Consider the following 21,178-nt stretch of genomic DNA (forward strand, 5'->3'; position numbering starts at 1 on the left):
TGTAGAGTTATTATTGATACCTTAAGTATCAACAATAAGCATTTTCTTCTTGAGATACCTGTATGCCTAATGTAAAGAGATGGTCTCAAGGAACCACATTGGGCAGTCTGCTTGCCTGAGCCACTCATAGTAAAAGTCCTAGATTTTTAATGCTGGAAGGGAACCCCAGAGATCTTTGAAGCAGACCCCTTTCATTGCATGCATTGGAGGTCCGTGAAATAAAAGGACTTGCCCAAGGTCATGCAACCAGTGAAAACATGTATTTTGTTCAGATGTGTAACGCCTATGTTTGAATGACCTTAAGAAAGTTTTTTAACCACTCTACGTCTCATTCTCATTGGCACACTGAGGATTGACTTCTAGTGCCTTCCTACTCTAAAGTCAGATCCTATGACTTTAAACAGTTACAGCTTTAAGACTGTGGATAGCAAACTGTACTAAATACAGATACTTCTCATGATAAACTTGAGCCATTTTCATGCTGTTTTTATTTAGTTGCTCTCTGAATGAATTTGTCCAGTCATTTCATGATCATTCTACTTCTCAGTGTCAACCAGAGTCTGCTGCCGATTGGTCCAAGGATATGCGAACTTGCAAGATTTTAAATGCACCATCTTTGAATAAATGGTTGCTTATATATAGTAACAGAGCTGAAAATGTGACCGAGAGCTTTCTGAGCTGCTTGAGAAGAGTTGGAAGTCCCATGGGATTTAATGTGGACTACCCTAAAATGTGAGAATATACTGAAAGTTATCTCAATTGTTTTTTAATATCTTATCCTGGTTTGGTTAAAGGTAGGAAATAATGGCTGAAATATCCACAAAAGTTTCTTTATCTCAGTAAAGTTTCCTAATATAAGTGCCAAGGAAATAGTTATATGCAGAAGGATTTCTAATGATAAAATATTTATTAAGTTAAAATAGATTTTATGGTATGTTTTCACAGTTCTTTAACAATAGTGTCATTACCTCAAAATCTTCTTCATAATAGCTGGGGGATAAATTTTTAATAAACCTATAAAGACTCTTCAACTCTTTTTCTTACCTTATATCAGTTATTTATAAAACTTAACTGCAAACAAGATAATTAAAAATAGAAGTTGCATTTCCTGTTTTATTTGATAGATGTGGTGCTTTAAAATTTAATGTAAAATAGAAAACTTTTCTGTTACTGTAGCATAAGATGAAAAATTTAGATAGTTTTCTGATAAAACTAAAGTCATTATTTATTCTTTGAACATTTACAGAGTTTCTACAATATGCTAGATACTATGCCAATTGCAAGGATCTCTGGTAGCATAGTGCCTAAGGCACTTGCCTGCTAACCAGAAGGCTGGCAGTTCAAGCCCACCAGCCACTCCTGGGAAGGAAGGTTGGGCAATCTACTTCCGTAGTGATTCCGGAAACCCAAGGAGGGGTCACTCTGAGTCAGGTCTGACAGCACAGAACAACAACAACATGCCAGTTGCTGGGCTTGATAAAGAGAAGTAAGTTGCCTTTAGTCTAGAAAGGATACATACACAGGCACACTCAAACTTAAGTATCGTTCTGCTTTAGAAAAGCCTGGAAAAGCCATGAAGTTGGTGATGCCTCATTTTATTGAAGTGATATGCTTAGAAAAGACAAACACCTACTATACTTCTTTTTCTTTCTTATAGTGGAGGTACAAATGTCCTAATTGGCAGGGTGGAAAGTTATTCTTTAACATACGGTTACTAATTAATTGCACTGGTAGTGCAAGCATTGTTGGAAACCACAGATAGTCCAAATGTCTCACTTTACATGTAGTTTAGAATTCTCTTCTTATCACATCTGTTAACAAATCACCAGGTTTGAGTTTCACCTGCTCTAATTTCTCTTAACCCACCAGAAAAAGATTAATGAAAGCAGGAAAAAATTAATGAAAGAAGCCAGTCAGCAGCCCTGAGGCCATCATCACAGCCTCTTTATCACACAATTTCCACGAGGGAGCCAGTGCCCATGTTCTGGCTTGGTCTGTTTTATTTGAAAATCCAATCTTTCCCTCCCCCTCCCCCATGATGTATCCACTTACTCTTTAGATTTCAGTATGCTTCTCTTATCTAAAATCATTTGCCTGGTGGTCTTAGTAGGAATGGATAGTAAAATAGCTGAGTCTGCATGTAAGATACTGAATTGGAAAAGTCAGAATCATTTAGCTGTTTAAAAATGCTGCAGGAATTCACATATCTCTGTAACAATGTTAATGGAAGATTTAGGTAAATCTTATGGAAGCAGATTGCTGCATCTTTTTCCTTGAAGCGGCTGGTGGGTTCAAACCGCTGACCTTTGCTTAACAGCTGAGCTCTTAACCACTGTGCCACCAGGCCTCCTTCTTAAAGAAAGTAGACTTGTATACTCCCATGTGCAGTGTTATAGAGTAGACAATAAGTGCTTGCTGATTGAATGATTGATTAAGGTTGTTAAGGAGCCTAAACTAAGCTCCAAATAAGCTACCACTAAGGAAAGAAACTTGTTTTGTCTGAATCATGCAGATTAGACAGTCTTAGTCTCATTAAGGTGATGATTATTAAATTTCTCTTTTACAATTCTCATATACATTCAAGATTGTTGTTGTTGTTGTTGTTATGTGCCGCCGAGTCGGACCCAACTCATAGCGACCCCTCCTTGGGTTGCCAAGGCAGTATCATTACGGAAGTAGATTGCCCAACCTTCCTTCCGAGGAGTGGCTGGTGGGTTTGAACCATCAGCCTTCTGGTTAGCAGTCAAGTGTCTTAGGCACTATGCTATCAGAGCTCCTACATTCAAGATTAGCGAACACTTAATCCTGGTTTAATTTGAACCTTGTCTCAGACCTTGATAGTATGATATTTTGAGACTTGTGATTTCACAAGTTCACTTTGAGCCTCATTTGGAATAACAGAATTACTCACTGTAGGGGTTCTGTACAATTGAGATAATTACATTTTCTACTAATTCTGTTTCTTAAGCTAATGAAAAATGATTTTCAAGTGTTTTGTTGCATATTCTCTAGTGGGAGAAACAGTTTTAGACTCAAAAGGTTTAAATTTTTCTCTAATGATTTATTCCTAAAATCACTAGTCTGGTATGAATATCCATTTGTATCATGTCATATGATCATGCCTCACTATGAAAGGAATTAATATGGCTTCAAAATTAATCTTCTTATGTAGCATAAAAGTACAAGAAACTGCAGCTGCATTTCTGAGAGCTATACAGGAACATGTTGATCCTGATGTTCAGCTGGTAAGTATAAGATAGATTTTTGGTTTTAATATGTTTTATTTTTTCTTTGCTCTAACAGTCTTGAAAGAAAGAATTTGAACAAACTTATGAATAACATCTTTGCAAAACGCTATGCATTTCCAAAGTATCCAAGAAAATATTCATCCTAGCATTTTCATCAATAATATTTATTTCCCTTTATATTTCTAATATTAATTTCTAAATACTTATTGTTACCCCCCTTGGGTGTCTGTGTATGTTCTGTTATTGGGGGGTCATCTTTTACTTAAGATTTAAGAGAAAATGCCTCCTACCTTATCTCATAAATGTTGGGACACCCAGTGGTCTTCCCAGTGTTTCAGGAGGTTCTTGGAGGGTTTTGGTTTTCCCGGTCACCTATGACCCTAACTTCCTACTTCCTCTGAATTCTTGCTCTGCTCTTTGTCTTCTTTCACCTTCATGAGTGCCATTTCCTCCTGCAGTAAATCACCCTGTGGGACATCACCAATTGCCCCATTTCCCAAAGTGCCACAAGTATATGTGTGTGTGTGTGTGAGAGAGAGAGATTTGGCAGAGGGTTTGGGGCCAAAGTATGATTATATCCCATCCCATTATTTCAGACAAATTGAAATGGACATCCCTGTTCCTAAAACTCTCTCAACCATTCTCATTTCTTGGCATTATTTTACTCTTTTCCTGGGCCTTAGCCTCCTGCTGTATTGTAGTGCTTTTCCTCTCTCTGTTCCCTCTCTTTTCCTCACCTCCATAACACACTCATCCCAATTCTTTATTATTTCTGTGAACCATTTGAGAATAAGTTGCAGACACGACACTCATTACTCTTGAATACTTGAGTGCATATTTCCTGCAAACAAGGTCATTCTCCTGCGTAACCATAGGACCCACATCAAAGTCACTAAACAAACAGTACAACTAGCTAATCCGCTGACCCCATTTAGATTTCTCCATTTGTCCCAGTAATGTCCATTATAGTAAAAGAACCTAATGCATTGCACCTAGTTGTCCTGTTTATCTAGTCTCTTTTTCAATCTGGAACATGTCCCTCAAGATTTCCTTGACTTTCAAGACCTTTCAGTTTTGAAGAGGACAGGCCCGTTATTTTGTATCATGTCCCTCAATTTGGATTTGTCAGATGTTTACTTGTAATTAAATTCAGGTTATGTGTGTTTGGCTGGAGTGTCGCAGCAAAGATGCCATATCCTTGTTGCATCCTACCGGTGCTACTTATGTCTGTCCCATTATGGTGATGCTAACTTTGATCATTGAATAAGGTGGTATCAGCCAGATTTCTCTATTGTGAAGTTATTCTTTTTCTCTTTGTAATTAATAATTTTTTTTTTTTTGGTTGGGGATGTACTTTGAGACTATGTAAACACCCTATTCCTTATTAAACTTTTACCCATTAGTTTCAGCAGCTTTTGATGATTCTTGGCCTGAACCAATTATTACTGTGATGGTTGCCAAATGGTAGTTTTCTAATTCTGTCATTCCTTCTACATTTATTAGGTAATGTTAAACTAGAAAAGCACAATTTGTCATTTGTTATAGTAATAATAGAATTATACTGAAAAGTGCTTTCTGTTCTCATTTGTTTGTTTGTTTATTTATATCAGTTATGAACTCATGAATCCTTATGTTATTTTCTGGGTAGTAGTCCATTACCGATTTTATTTATTTTAATTCTCAAATTGTCTTTGATTTTGCCAATGGAAGCCTCATTCAAAGTGTCATCTGTGGCTTTTTGACATGGCCCCATCTTTCTTGGACTACTTCCTTAGTTTCCAGTACAATAACATATTTCAGGTTCATCTTATGGTTTTGCTACTCAGCCATGGAATCGGATATTTCTCCAGGGATCTCTAATTCCTTTTGGTAGAGAATGATACTTAGAAACCAAGATCTGGGCACTAGGTGTGCTTATTTGCTATTGGGGTGTTGCTGCCCCCTGGTGTTCCAAGTGGGCACAGCTAGGAAATATGGGTGTGTATGTGTCTATTTACATACCCACTGCTATCCGGTCAATTCTGACTCATAGCAACCCTATAGGACAGGGTAGAACTGCCCCATAGGGTTTCCAAGGCTGTAAATCTTTACGGAAGAAAACTGACTCATATTTCTCCTATGGAGCAATAGATGGGTTTGAAACGTCAACCTTTTGGAGAGCAGCCAAATGCCTTAACCACTGTGCCACCAGAGCTACTTGTCTATTTACATGTTGTTGTTGTTATGTGCCGTCGAGTCAGACCCGACTCATAGCGACCCCTCCTTAGGTTTCCGAGGCAGTATCACTATGGAAGTAGATTGCCCCATCTTCCTTCCAAGGACATAGACATCCATTTTTATACATCTACATCTATTTCATTACTAAATGTACCTGTATATATTGAAAACATGTGCTCATACTTCCAATTCCAATCTAACACCACACGAAAGCTTTCCCCCTTTTCATATTTGTGCCTCTCTTCTCAGTGAGAAAGATGGTTCCTGTCATCCTCCACGTATTTGCTTCCTTGCCGTACACCCTGTGTGTAACCATCCACTCATGGCCCAGTACCCATTGAGTCAGTGCTTTGTTCTGCCACCTACATAGCTTGGCTTCAGATTCATAGGATGAGAAGAAGGACGGCCCCTAAGAGAATTTTGCTGATATTTAAAAAGTATTTTTCTTCCCCACTGAATTAATTAGGTGTAAATAATTTTCACTGTGATATTATGATTTCAAACAGGTCTATAGATGAGACAATTTGTTTACTTCTGCTAATCATGACAGTGCTCATCTCTACTATTATTTAGGGGTGTTTGAAGATAGAGAATAAAAGCTGGGCAGAAATTGTAGGTAGATCAGGAGAGGTACTTCAGTGTAATAACACGAGATAGAAAATAGGGGCGTGACAGTGATAGGGTGGAATTTAAAATGCTGGAGAACCTGAAGCTTCCTTCTCCTTATTTTCCCTTCCCTCATATTTCTACTCTCAAGTCCCAGTAAACAACAAAATTTTGTTGCTGTTGTTGTTTGTTTCCTTTATCTTAAATGCCTAGTACCTAGTAAGAAAAGCAACATAATTTAAGCTAATTTTCAACTGCCCTATCTTTGATGTACTGGGCAGTGGGAATGAAAGCTGGAGAACCACAGGAAAGGGTCACTGAAAAGAGGGGAGTAGCTGGAGAAAGAGCTAGATCAGAAGGAAATTTGAGAAGATTAACAGAATCCAGGAGTCCCTGGGTGGCACAAACAGTTAAACACTCAGCTACTAATCAGAAGGCTGGCTGGTCAAACTCACCCAGAGATGCCTCAGAAGACTGGTGGTCTGCTTTCCAAAGATCATAGCCTTGAGAACACTATGGAGCAGTTCCACTCTGCAACTTGTGAGGTCACCATGAGTTAGAGTCAAGTCGACAGCAACTGGTCTGGTATAATAGAATCCAGTCAGGAAAAAAATGAGGAAGGAAGGGACATACCGGGGAGGGTGGACAAAATTATAATAGGACTTTGCACAGAGAATGGCTGATGAAAAGGCATTTCAGGTGGCATAGATTGTCATTAGAGAACTGGAGATATGTTCATATTTGCTTTTTGGAGCTTAGGGGCAAAAGATGTATGGAGAATCCATGTGTTTGTTTTTTTTAACAAGTTACTTCCAAACTTAAGTAAAGTGATTCCCTCTTTGTTTTCTTGTTTTTAGGTGATGTGCATTCTGTCCTCTAATCAGAAGAGCTACTATGATTCCATTAAAAAGTACTTGAGCTCGGACTGCCCAGTACCGAGCCAGTGTGTGCTTACTCGGACTCTGAATAAACATGGAATGATGATGAGTATTGCCACCAAAATTGCCATGCAGGTGACCTGTAAACTCGGAGGCGAGCTGTGGGCTGTGGAGATACCTGTGAGGAATCTGTCACATTTTCCTGATTAACCAGTCAATTAAAAAAAAAAAAATCTAAGAAGGAGATTTTCATATGATCCTAGAATTATTTGTTTTGTTTGTTTATGGTGTGTGTGTTCTGGGTTCTGGTGTTATAGAAGCCGTTGTGGGGATATGCAAAAGAAGGTGAGGCCTGGACCTTGTTCTCAAAGGGCTTCAGTTAAACTGAGCACTTAAGATATTTTATAAAAGAGTGTCTAGGTGGGCATAAACTTGGAAGGACTTGATTTGGGTCCTCCTAAATCATTAAATCATTTAAATCACTAATTAAAATAAGTGTTTTAGCTCACTGCTTCCATAGTGATACCGCCTTGGAAACCCAAGGAGGGTTCGCTATGAGTCGGGTTCGACTCCATGGCAAATAACAACAACATGTGTACCTGCTTTCATCATGGTGCTCACTCTCAGAGTAGCCCTGCACACTGGATGCGCCCTCCTCAAAGCTCGGGGAATTGGTGTAGCCTATGATCTGAACTCCAAACTGAGAAAATCCTTTTTTCTCCTGAAATACAACTCCTGGGGCTGCAAATGAGAGGAATGAGAAATGAGGAAATGTTGTTCACGGCCTTACATTTCCAAAACCAGATGGGGGAGTGTAGTTACCCCCAATGCTTCTCCTGGAAGCCTATGGTCGAATGAGCGTTCCTTAGCAATAAAGAACAGAATGGGGAAAGGAAGTACTTATCAGGTTCCTTCCACCCAGAGACAAGGAATAAATGGGCTAACCATTTTCCCAAAATCTCTTCAGCCTTTAGTACCCCTTGTCCACCCCCACAGAAGATGATGGCTTTTTTTGTCTAATGAGTCTCTTAAGCAACAAATTCCTCCCTTGTCTTTAAATTTCCTTGGTTTCTAATTGAATAATCTGTTTGATTTGGACCTTAATCTTCCTGGCACGTATCTTAATTTAAATAATTTAGTAACTGGGACAGTTTTTGGAAAACTTCAAATTCAATCATTGTTCGGAGAATGCAACCTTATCCTATTCGATCATGAAAAATTTAATTTTACAGTTAAAGTCCCTGATGGTGGTTGGTATTGATGTCTGTAAAGATACTCTGAACAAGAGGATGGCAGTGGTTGGATTTGTGGCCAGCATTAACCCCGGAATTACCAGGTATGTTTAAAATTACCTTAATATATTCTTCAATTATTTAGACTATTAATAGTGGTTTAACTAAAGACCATAATAGCAAGCAATAGTTTGTATCATTCACTCATTTTTTAAACACCAACATTTACGGTCAAAAATTGTGTTTACATATAAAAACATTTTTATAATATTGGGAAAATGTATACCCTCATTAGAAAACTATTTTTATGCATTCACTAGAACAAAGTATTGATCATGTGCCAATCATATTTACAAAATAATGTGTGTATAGAAACTATTGTGTACTTAATTATTTTCTGAGTGTCTGAACTGTACTAGGTACTTTGCATTCATTATTTCAAGCAGCTGATCTTTGGAATCAGAATCCTGGATTTGTGTCCTGATATGCCACTGACTTATTCTTTAACTGAGACAGTCATTTAACCTTGCTGTGCCTCAACATCAAACCCAAAACCAAACTCACTGCCATGGAGTTGATTCTGACTCATAGCGACCCCCTTTTGGGTTTCTGACGCAGTAAATCTTTATGGAAGTAGATCACCCAACATGGTCATCTATAAAATGGAGATAATAATATTGCCTATTTCATAAGACATTTATGGGTATTATGTGAGATAAAGTGCTTGGAATATTGCATGCTCAATACATGCTTGTTGTTTTATTGTTGCTATTAATACTTAAGGAACTCTGGTGGTTCAGTGGTTATGGCATTTGACTGCTAACTGAATGGTGGTGATTCAAACCCACCGGCTGCTCCTTTGGAGAAAGATGAGGCAATCTGCGTCTGTTAGAGATGTACAGCCTTGGAAACCCGATGGGACAGTTCTATGCTGTCCTATAGGGTTCCTATGAGTCAGAATCGACTTGATGGTAGTGGGTTTATTATTATTATTATTATTATTAATACTCAGACACTTGATGTGGTTGGTATTCATCCAGCTATTACAAACATAGACAGGATTAGGGATAACATGTTAAACACTGCCTCATAGTTCTCATTAAATGGTAATTCTTAGAATTGTTTAGCATTTGTAATTAAGCTGTGTTTTCAAGCTGTAGAAACTGTTCGCAAAATGTTTTCTTCCCACATTTAAGCTATTTCCATTAAACTATGGCCAGATATATATTTGGGTTTGTAGGAAGCAGGGAAAGCAGCAGCATTACCTACCTGCAGGCCTACATCTTTATTTCTGTACCTAAAATTAAGACCAACAATAGCAGTCCCTATAACAAGTTATCTTCTGCTCGGTAGATACTTGCCCCTCCCCACCCAGTTATATATCAGAACTCTGTTGATAATCATAACCGTCAATACTTTTCTAGTCCAGTCTCTGTGCGAAAGAATTAACAAAGTTGGAAGTATCCACTTTAGTCTAAAAGGCAGTGGAGGCAAATATGCATTGGCTGATAGGTTTCAATGTGCCATTGATTACATCACCACTTTTCTAACACAGCAGCAGCATGAGCACATTCATTAGGTGAGCCAGTAAATTGGGGATTTTATCTGCACCTCTGCCTCCAGCTTTTGAGAAAAGATCCTTATGCTATTGAAAGCTCTGGAATAAAAGATGAAGTGGCATGTGCTTTCTTTATGCATGTTGACATCATTCAAATGACAAAAATAGATTGCCCAACTCATATGATGACCTGTTAGGTACAAGTCAGCTCCTTAATCAAGCAGATAAGGGACTTGCAATTTGTTAGCAGCTTTCCCAATCATTTCTTTATTATTGCATGTATTTAAAAACCCAAAACCAAACCCATTGCCATCAAGTTGATTCTGACTCATAGTCATCCTATGAGACAGAGTCGGACTGCCCCGTGGGGTTTTCAAGGCTGTAAATCTTTACAGAAGCAAACTGCCTCATCTTCCAAGGAGTGGTTGGTGGGTTCAAACCACTGACATTTTGGTTAGCAGCTAAATGCTTTAACCACTGAACCACCAGAGCTCCTTGCGTATATTTAGAGAAACATAATAAGGCGTTGGTAAATACTTACCACTAAGTTATGAATGTCATTTTCCAAGTGCTTTTGAAACCAAGTAAAATAAAAACTATTTTCCCCACCCTGGTGTCCGGATGGAAAAAGATAAGTAAACTAAATTACCCCCAACTATTTCCCCATCCCAACAGATGAGTCTTCAGTGTAAAGAACTGAATGGAAGGAAAACATTCTTTCCTGCAGGTGATAGCCATGCTAAAAGTGTCTTAGAAAACGACTTGTAAATTAACTCTGGCCTGTGGACATGCGCAGTAGGGCAGAAAGGAACAAAAGTTAATGGGAACGGACACTCTCCCCTCTGCCCAAGCCCCTTTCAGCTGATGACAGGAAGCTGGTGTGATTCATCCACCTCAGGGGCAATTGTCAACCATTTCACGCCCCAAATTCCTCAACCTTTTGTGAATATGCATAACCCCCTCTTCCGAAACCTACAAAAGCTGTATTTCATGGCACCTCAGGGAGTCTGATCTGGGTATGAGGATAGCTCTACTCCTTGCATTGCCGCTTTGCAATAAATAATTTTCTCTCCTCTTAATCACTTGGTGTGTAAACTGTTTTGACCTCACTGTGCACTGGGCAGGGACCTGTGTTTGGTCCTATAACACTTTCTTAAAAAAATTTTGAGAATATTAACAGCAGACCATACACCAACTAAACAATTTCTACATGTACAATTCAGTGATATTGATTACATTCTTAAGTGGTGCAACCATTCATACCCTAAGTGCTTTTAATTACTGGATGCCTTTAGCAAGACAGCTGAAATCTAAATACATTAATCAAGTTACAGTTTCAAGCCCAAAAGTCTCACCTATAGAAATGGAAATTTATACTTGAGAAATCTTTGAATATTTCGAAACTAGAAGATCTACCGCTAAACTTGTAGATTCCTTTATAATAATAATAATAATTAGTGGCCTCTGCTTATTAGTGCTTACCATATGCCAAGCCCTGCTCTAAGTACTTTATGTATATTATTTACTTTAATTTTTACAACAACCCTATGAGTAATTAATATTTTATGAATCTCCTTGTTACAGGTAAGGAAGCGGAGGGTTAGGTTCACAAAACAGAGTCACATAAATCCAAAACTCATTGCTGTGGAGTTGATTCTGACCCTGTAGGACAGAGTAGAACTTCCCCATAGGGTTTCAAGACTGTAATCTTTATAAAAGCAGACTGCCCCATCTTTCTCCCACAGAGCTACTGGTGGGTTCAAATTGCCAACATTTTGGTTAATAGCTGAGCACTTAACCACTGTACCACCAGCATTCCTTGCAAAGTCACATAGCTGGTTGTATACCAGCCAGAATTTGAAATGGGATGTCTGATAGTAACATTATGCTTTAGAGTTTCATTTTAGTAAATTTCTTTTTTTATTTTTCTGGTGGAAGGGGACTTTTTAATATAATTTTGATCATATAGCATGTACAAAATCATGAACGTTGATTTTTACTCATAATGTCCATTTCTTAATTTAATACCAATCCACGTGTATTGTAGAAAATTTGTGTTGAACTTTGCTTTTGTCTTCTGCTTATTTTAGGTGGTATTCCCGCTGTATCCTTCAGAGAACAACTGATGTTGCAGATTGCTTAAAAGTTTTCATGATTGGTACTAAAAATATAGCATTGATGATGGGCTCCAAGGGCTGCTCCTTCAGGCCTCAAGATCCACATGCCTATGGCAGTCTAGATGGGTGGAAACACACTTCCCAATCCTGCCAGTGTCAGCTGTCACCCAGTTGGAGATTCTGAGAGCTTTGTGCTGACTCAGGCTGATGGTCAAGCTGTGTAGAATTTCCTTTTGTCTATGTGTGATAATAGAAAGCCAGGAGGAAGGAGAGTTTGTAGTTGCTGGTGGTCATCCAGTCAAGTGTTGTGAAGGCCAAAAGAATCTTACCCTGGAGGAACTAGGATTATGACAGCAATGTTAAGTCTGTGAATAGGGAAGAAGCCTTTGGGACTGAGATACAGGTGGCAATGGATTGTTGTTGTTACTAGTTGCTGCTTAGTCCATTTCAACTCCTGGTGACTCCATGTGTTACTGAGTGGAACTGCTCCCTAGGGTTTTCTTGGCTATAATCTTAATGGAAGCAGAATGCTAGGCCTTCTGCCATGCTGCTTGGTGGGTTGGAACCTCTCATCTAAAGGTTAACAGTTGAGTGCAAACTGCTTATGCCACTTAGGTACCTTGGTAACAGATAAAGTGTGGGCTAGCAGGGGAAGATGTGAAAGACAGCAGACAAGGGTGGTCTCTTTACAGTGCGATGCAGTGAACAGGCAGTCTGGGGCTCCCCACCTGCTCACCAGTGCCAGCCCACAGCTGGCTTGGCCATGCCCTAGCAGTGAGACTTGTACAAATCAGTTACTGTCCTGATCTCCGTTTTCCCATCTATATACTTTAGGGGGTTATAAAAATATTTTTTTCTAAAAAAAGTGAATTTGGTGGTATGTATTTTGGGATATGTGTTTGGTATACATATGGCTTGTGTGTATACATATGTCTTTTGCATGTTATATATACGATTATCATGTACCTAACGAAAATGAATTTCTTAGAAAGTTAGCTCTTCTAAAACAGTTGTGCAATATTATACTTTAAAAGAATTATTGCATCATATTCCTTTTCCTTTACTTCAAAACTTTTTTTTTTTTTTTAGCAGTTGTTATTGAAGTTTCTGTTGGGTAGGAGTTACTGTCTGGTCTCTGCTTTATAAGTAATTTATAGTTAGAGTGGGTGGAAATGTTTTCAGATTTTGTATAGTCAGTGAGAATTGGAGTCTAATTGGGTGAGTCAGTATAAGGAGATGTTTCCAGAGGAACAGCCAAATCATTTTCTTGTGTTTCATATTTATGCTCATTAGGGAAGAAGATGACATAAAATTATCCAGTCTATATCTGTTGAAAGGTTTTAAAGACTTGAAGAAACTAAATTAGTATTAATTTGGCTTGGGGAATTTTTATATCTACTGCATGAATTAAATTTTAATTTATTACTTAAATATTAAAATTTTACTAACGAGCTATGCTAAGTTTCAGAATACATTATGCCATAGAAATCATCTTGATTCCTCATATAGTGGAGATGCATGAATGTTCCCTAAAGTTACTCTACTCATTTTTATATTGTTGCAAATACAACCCAGTTTAGATATTACTCTATTTTACTGTGTTCCTAAATAGCAAATTTAAACATTGAAATATATGGGAATTTTATTTTTTATTGTCACTGAATGAGTCATTCTGCTCTTACTAATACCAAATTCTGCAGGAGCCCTCAACAAATGGTACAAGTACAACCATGGTTTGCCAGCACGGATAATTGTGTACCGGGATGGTGTGGGGGATGGTCAGCTGAAAACACTTGTTGAATTTGAAGTTCCGCAGCTGCTGAGCAGTGTGGCAGAATCCAGCTCAGATACCAGGTATTGCATATTGTTCTTTCCACCACACTCCCAATTATAGCACATTCAACTGGAACTAATAAACCCAAGGTATGCAAACGTATCTTTTTAATGCAGTTTTGATCTGTTTCTGTATCATGTGAGTGCAGCTGGGCTGATTTCTTCTAGATTGGAGAGTACTTGGTATTAAAAACTAAAAACCAAATCAGTTGTGGTTTCCAACTCATGGTGACACCATGCGTGTCACAGTAGAAATCCACTCCATAGGATTTTCAGTGGCTGGCTTTTTGGAGGCAGACCTCCAGGCCTGTCTCCCGAGGTACCTCTGGTGGTCTTGGACCTCCAGACTTCAGGTTAACAGCCAAGTGTGTTAACTGTTGGTACCATTCAGGGCCTCCACATAGTAGGGATATTGTTGTTGGGTGCCATCGGGTTGATTCCAGTCATAGAGGCTGTTCTGGTTACCTTGTGCCACTCTGACAAAAAATATACCACAAATGGGCTGGCCTTAACAAACAGGAGTTTATTCTTACAATTTGGAGGCTTTAGGTCCAAGTTAAAAGTGCCAGGCTCTATGGGCTGGGTGAAAGCCCCTCAACCTTGGGGTCCAGCTCTGTCTCTGACTCCCGGCTCACTGGAGCTAGAGGTGTTTCTTCACTCAGACAGCTGCTGGCTGCTGAGGCTGACAAGCCCAAGATTGACAAGTAAAAAGGCACAGTCCCAATGTTGTCCAATCACACAGCAGACCATTAATTTAAGTCCATTGTAAGTCCCAAGGTCAGCAGAGCATGGTAGGCTGCTGAGCAACAACAAGGCTACATGCAGGGTCCAAGCGTGCCATAGGCTAGAGACCATTCCCAAGGCTTCTCCTTATATACAGGAAGCAGACCACATCCCAAAGGCAGCTACTCAGCTGCTCAAATCCACCATGGAGCTGATTGCCAGTCTCATCATGGGGAATAACTACAACCAGCTGCCCAGCCACTCAACCAGGATCAGCCAAGTTGACACACAAACATAACTACCACAGAGGCCCTCTGGGATAAAGTAGTACAATTTCCTGGGCTATTATCTTAAAGGGAGCAGACTGCTACATCATCTTCCTGCAGAACAGCTGGTGGGTTCAAACCATTGCTCTTTTGATTAGCAGCCAGACTCTTAACCAGTGTATTACCAGGGCTCCTCATAGTCAGGATAAACCCCAAAAAACAAACTCACTGCCATTGAGTAGATTCTGACTCATAGTGACCCCTTTTGGGTTTCTGAGGTGGTGAATCCTTATGGAAGTAGATTGCCCAGTCTTCCTTCCATGGAGTGGCTGGTGGATTTGAACCACTGCCAGCCTTCTGGTTAGCAGTCAAATGCCTTGGTCTGATATAAATAGCCTGGGAGGTGCAAGCTCAGGGGACCCTGGGTGGGGTCACCTACAGAAAGGCAGGGAACCTCCTGTAGCTGACACATATTGAGCAGGAAGCTTGCAGGAGTGCTAATAGATGGAGACATTTCATACGTGATATGTCAGGGAAAAAACAAGCTGTGGTTTCAAATTGAGGTCCAACCAACACAGGGGTGAAGCCTCTGAGTCACACACAAAGGTATGCAGTTACCAGCCAGTTGCTGTGAAGTTGACTCATGGTGACCCCATGTGTGTTAGGGTGGGACTGTGCTCCATAGGATTGTCACTGGCTGAGTTTTTGGAAGGAGATTGCCAGGACTTTCTTCCAAGGTGCTGCAGAGTAGAATCAGACTTCAAACCTTTTGAGTAACAGCTGAGCACGTTAACCATTGACACCACCCAGGGATTCTGATATGCAGTTAGATCTCTGGAAAGTGCTGACAGTAATGTGTGTATGAATGTAATAAGGGCTGAGATGGGTGGGAATCAGACCATCTTAAACACCAAGCATGTGTTGCTCCATCATCACATTTCTAATTGTGACATAACTAAGTAATTATGTGAAACAGAAAGTACAAGGAGAATATTAGAAATGGAAAATGGTGGAGGATGATCATCTTAAGCCTCCTTCTTAAAATATTTGGAAAGTTTGTTATTCTAAGTTGTGCACAAAGCTCTGTCTGTAGTATTGCACCAGGCATCAGCCCTGTCAACCCAGGGGGCCCAGCCAGGACTCGCAGAGGAGCTAAATCTGGACCTCTGTCAGTTACTGTTAGAGAGGAGTGAAAGTCTCATAGCTTGGAGGCAGGTAGTATCTCCATCAACAGCACCCAAACTGCCAGAATTAACCTAAAAATCTCACTCTCCACTGACTCCAGGTGAATATATTTAATATCACAAGTGTGCATTTTAGGAATGTGGGTGTGCATTAGCAGCTGAAGTGTGAGGAGTTACTTTTCTTGCATGTGTTGCTGTTGTTAGGTGCCATTGAGTCATTTTCTACTCAGCGATCCCATGTACCAGAGTAGAACTGCGCTATAGGGCTTTCTTGGCTGTTACCTTTTCTGGTCTGCTAGGTCTTTCTCCCACGGAGTCACTGGGTAGGTTCGAGTCGCCACCTCTTCAGTCAGCAACAGGGTGCTCAACTGTTTGTGCCGCCAGGGCTCCTTTTTCCTGCACTAGAATGTGAAATTTTAAAAAAATTCAATATCAGAAACATTAATAATAATATGAAAAAGTAATTACAATGCATAAAATGAAATTTCATGTTGATCCTTGCATCCCAGAGAGTCCTTCCATGGTGACACATGCTTGGATTTGGCCATGGCTTTAGCAAATGCTAACTTTAACATTTGGTTATTCATCACTTGGGTAAAATGTCTATTTGGTCTGTCCATTCATCCATCCAGGCAAGTTTTGTGTAATTCAGAAGGGGGGATTTGAGGAGTCAGAGGAATTAGTGGTTCTTCCTTTGTTACTCAAAAATAAATTTGAAGAGCAAAGGTAGAAATAGAGTGACTATACTAATAGCAAAAAAACAAAACCCAAAACTTCTCCATAGATAGATAATTCTGGAAAATCTCTTCAGAAGTGCTAATTGAAGTTCATTGTCCTATTAACCTGGGAGCTCTGGTGGCATAGTGCCTAAGGCATTTGACTGCTAATCAGAAGGCTGGCAGTTCAAACCCACAAGCCACTCCTTGGAAGGAAGATTGGTCAATCTACTTCCATAGAGATAACACCTTAGAAACCCAAGGAGGGGTCACGACTCGACGACAGTGAATTTGATTTTTTGGAGTTTGGTTCTATTAACCATCCTCCCCAATACGCCCATAAAGTGATATCAACTAGGTAAATGACTGTGTATACCAGCCATCTGTTTGTGACAGATAAGGGAAATCCCTAATTTAAAAAAGTATAAGGAGCCACTCCTCAGAAGGAAGGTTGGGCAATCTACTTCTGTAGTGATACTGCCTCGGCAACCCAAGGAGGGGTCGCTATGAGTCAGGGCTGACTCGATGGCACACACCAACAACAACAACAAGGAGCTCTGGTGGTGCTGCTGCTAACCAAAATGTTGGCAGTTTGAACCCATTAGCTGCTCCAAGGGAGAAAGATTTACAGCCTTGGAAACCCCATGGGGGTTGCTCTGAGTCAGAAATGACTTGATAGCAGTGGGTTTTTTGGTTTTATATTTCTGGGGGAAGAGGGATTGTGAATAATTTTTAGTCTTTCTTTTTCTAATAAACGACTATTTATTTCATTAAAGAAATGACAAAACAAAAAAGTAAATAGAAAACTACATGACTTGGTGTTTGTTCTCTTCTTATTTTTGCCTCTTTTCCCAAGCTCCAAACTGTCAGTAATTGTGGTAAGGAAGAAATGCATGCCACGGTTTTTTACGGAAGTGAACCATACTTTGCAGAACCCACCACTTGGCACTGTAGTCGATTCAGAAGCAACCCGTCCTGATTGGCAAGTATCCTTAGAAAATTAAATTTTTAGAAAACATTCCGTGTGTGGTGTTTAGGTTTGGCCTTATTCTGTTTGCCTTTTTGCCTCATTCATTGCATTTTTCTCCCAGGTATGACTTTTACTTGATCAGCCAGGTGGCACATCGGGGAACTGTTAACCCTACCTACTATAATGTCATTTATGATGACAATGGCTTGAAGCCAGACCATATGCAGAGACTTACATTTAAACTGTGCCACCTGTATTACAATTGGCCGGTAAGTGAAAGCTTTTTAATTATGTAACTACTGATCCTCAATGTTCCTAGTCAGGAACTGTCACCCAATTCACCCTTGTATCCCTAGGCCTAACCCAATGCCAAACTTTTCACAAGTGAGGAATGAAAATGAATGAGGGACCCCTTAAGCCCACAGTGACAAGCTCTCAGTCTGTGATAGAAACAAAATAGCATTAACAAATATTATAAATATCTATTTATTAGTATTTATCATTTTGAGTGGACTTTTTTGAGTCCCTAGGTGGGACAGCAAGGATCTCTGGTGGCATAGCGCCTAAAGCATTTGACTGCTGACCAAGGTTGGCAGTTCAAATCCACCAGCCATTTCATGGAAGGAAGACTGGGCAATCTACTTCCGTAAAGATTGGACCCTAAAGGGGGTCACTATGAGTAGGAATCAACTCGATGGGAATGAGTTTGGTTTTTGGTTTTGGTGGGGCAGAAGGTTAAGTGCTTGGCTGCTAGTCAGGAGGTAGACAGTTTGAACCTGCCTAGAGGCACCTCAGAAGAGAAGCTTAGTGACTTGCTTCTGAAAGGTCACAGCTTTGAAAACCCCAGGGAGTAGTTCTCCACTGCACACGGGTTCGCCGTGAGTTGGAATTGAACTCAATGGCAACTAAGCACAACATCAACAAGACTTTTGTGTACACTATATTATGCAAGCCTGGCAAGAAGTCAAGGTAAGTATTAGTATTTCCATGTTACAAATGAAGAAGTTGAAGCCAATTTGGATGTTATGCCTGGTGGGAAAGCATTCATCGTCATGAGTCTATGCTGTGTTTCTATGTACCAGGCCAAGACATGCTCTCAAAGTCCAAGGCCAAGGTTTGTTCTGAGCCTCATAGGACATTTAGATTAGCCCTAAATGTGATGACTTCCTGCCCAGGAAGCCAGACTGGCCCCCACAACACCCCATCTTACCCAGTGAGTTTGTTTTCAGTGGTCAAGGTTGCCTCTTTGGTTGAGTTTAATTACCGTTGACCCAGAAACACATTATATTGTATATTCATTATATATTATATTTCATTCTGAGATGAAAAAGCAACAGTACAAACAAAAGATCACTTCACCCGAAGACCTGTTTAATTTTTATCAATACTTTTTCCTCCTCAGGGCTTAATCAGTATCCCAGCCCCTTGCCAGTATGCACACAAGCTGACCTTTCTGGTGGCACAAAGCATTCATAAAGAACCAAGCTTGGAATTAGCCAATTCTCTCTTCTACCTGTGATGGGAAGAACCACTGGTATCTCTGGATGAAGAATCTGAGGAGTAGTTGGGATAGTTTGTGCAAATCTTCCATAAGCTCAAGGCTGTAACTAGGGCAGGAGGATTGAGTCTGTTTGTTTGTTTTTTAAATTTTTTTTATGAAGGGGTTCAAAAGAAATGTGTGTTATTTTATTTTAAAGACTTATATGCTTAATGTAAATTCACAATGTGGTATATGGAATTAAAATATACCATTGCCTATAAAGAATTCCACAAGCTAAATACCTTCTAAGAACATCAGTGTGCTTGCATGGTGTTTTGATTGTAGTTAAATGGGATCCAGTTCCTATCCTAAATTTTGCAGATGCTTTCTGAAACAGATAATGTTACAAAGCATTTTGTAGAATAGTTTAAATAATTATTAGAAAATAAAGAAATTTGAGAGTGTCATATATGTGTTTATTGTTCAAGTTAATGTTACACGTGATCCTCATATAAATGCTTTCAGTGAGGACTCTTACCCACCACATCATGTCACCCTCACTCTTTGAGTTATATTTTTAAAACAGAACTTCTCACTTGCCCTCTTGATGGGACTTTGTTTCACTTTTGGTGATGACTTTGCTTCCTACTGTACTGAGAAAACAGAAGACCTCAGAAGAGAACTCCTACAGGTTCCACTATATATACCCCCCTAAGAGCATCTGGTGGTACATAAAGTTGACGCACTTGGCTGCCAGCTGAAAGGTTGGTGGTTCTGGGCCACCCAGAGGCACCTGGGAAGACTGAAAAATCAGTCACTGAACCCCCGTGGGGTGCAAGTCCACCCTGACACACACTGGGTGCTGTGAGTCAAGGTCGGCTCCACGACCATTCCTCCTCCTCTCCCTCCCAGTTCACCTGAAGGCCTAAAGACCTGCCAATACCTGCCACTCACATTGGGCTCCGCACGGCAATCCTTTCCTTCCCAACAGGGACCTCACTGCCCCAGGTATTTCCTCTGTCCCACTCCTGCAACAAGGGGTATTGTTACTATAATACTCCACACCCGCTTGGTGAATGGAGGTTCAGCCATCCCCCACTCCCACCCACCTTCTGGGACCGCAGGAACTCCATCCCACTCTGTGTGCTTGGATGGAGCCTGGGTGCCCTGCCCTGCCTTCCCCCAATTTTTTTTTTTTTCTTTTTTTTCTGGTTTTTAGTTTGCTTGCTTTTGTCTGTTTTAAAAGTACTACTATTATTAATACTTTTGTCCTTTTTACTACTATTCTTTATTCTCCCCCTTCCAGGTCCTAGTTTTCACCTTTTTTCTTTTCCCTGTTCCTGGTTGCAACTTTTTTTCCTTCTTTTTTTCTCGTGGTTAACCCCATTCCTTGGTTTTCTTTGTGCATTTTTCCCATGTTTTTCTTCATTATTTTCCTTCTCTGCCTTTTTTCTCTTATTGCCCTATCCCCAGATATTGCAAGTTTTCTTGTTTTTTTTTACTGACCTTCTTGTGTCTGGAGGGCACAGCCATTTTGATTGTTTACAAGTGGCCATTTTGGATATTTAAAGTGACTGAGGGTGCAGCCATTTTGAATGTTTAAAGTGGCAACCGTTTTGGATTTTAAAGTGATAGCATTCTCATTTGGATTCCAGGGACCTAAGAACAGGCAGTGAGGCAAAAAGCAGGGAAAGGACAAAAAAAGGCAAAGAGAACTGGAACAGATTGAGGAGTCAGCCGCAGGGACCCAGGTGAGGAGAGGGAACCCAGGCCACCCCCCACAAGCAGTGAGGTGGAAAGCAGGGAGAGGACAGAAAAGGCAAAGGGAACTGGAACAAATCAAGGAGTTAGCCACAGGGATCCAGGTTAGGGTGGTTAGAGGGGTTTCCAACAGCTAAGGGAGACAAACTTTTCTGTCAGTTTGTCCTACTGTGGTGAAGTATTGCTGTGAGTCTTGAGGCTGTGCCATTGGTGTTTCAAACCCAGTGGGGTGCGCCTGATGCACAGGTATCAGCCTGGCTTGCAGACTGAGACAGACTAGGAAGATGGAGGAGGCCATCCACTTCTCAAAGAATTGGCCAGGGAAAACCTTATGAATAGCAGAGAAGCACTGTCTGATACATTACTGCACAACTTTATGAATAGTCCAG

The 21,178-nt window shown here is 40.1% G+C and overlaps 1 protein-coding gene across 1 annotated transcript in view; it reads left to right on the forward strand.

Moving 5' to 3' along the window:
- PIWIL4 (piwi like RNA-mediated gene silencing 4) overlaps positions 1 to 19,067 on the forward strand; it is a 56,300-nt gene extending 37,233 nt beyond the window's left edge. Inside the window, exons 12-20 of the mRNA XM_007938101.1 lie at positions 548 to 732; positions 3,173 to 3,245; positions 6,929 to 7,129; positions 8,182 to 8,285; positions 11,830 to 11,897; positions 13,557 to 13,710; positions 17,435 to 17,560; positions 17,670 to 17,817; positions 18,951 to 19,067. Of these exons, the coding sequence (XP_007936292.1) occupies positions 548 to 732; positions 3,173 to 3,245; positions 6,929 to 7,129; positions 8,182 to 8,285; positions 11,830 to 11,897; positions 13,557 to 13,710; positions 17,435 to 17,560; positions 17,670 to 17,817; positions 18,951 to 19,067 (1,176 nt within the window). The remainder of the gene's footprint in view (positions 1 to 547; positions 733 to 3,172; positions 3,246 to 6,928; positions 7,130 to 8,181; positions 8,286 to 11,829; positions 11,898 to 13,556; positions 13,711 to 17,434; positions 17,561 to 17,669; positions 17,818 to 18,950) is intronic.
- Positions 19,068 to 21,178: the final 2,111 nt, after the last annotated feature.

The sequence above is a fragment of the Orycteropus afer genome, unplaced genomic scaffold (genome assembly GCF_000298275.1).
Source record: "Orycteropus afer afer isolate SDZICR_OR568_19922 unplaced genomic scaffold, OryAfe1.0 scaffold00047, whole genome shotgun sequence".
Lineage (NCBI taxonomy): Eukaryota > Metazoa > Chordata > Mammalia > Tubulidentata > Orycteropodidae > Orycteropus > Orycteropus afer.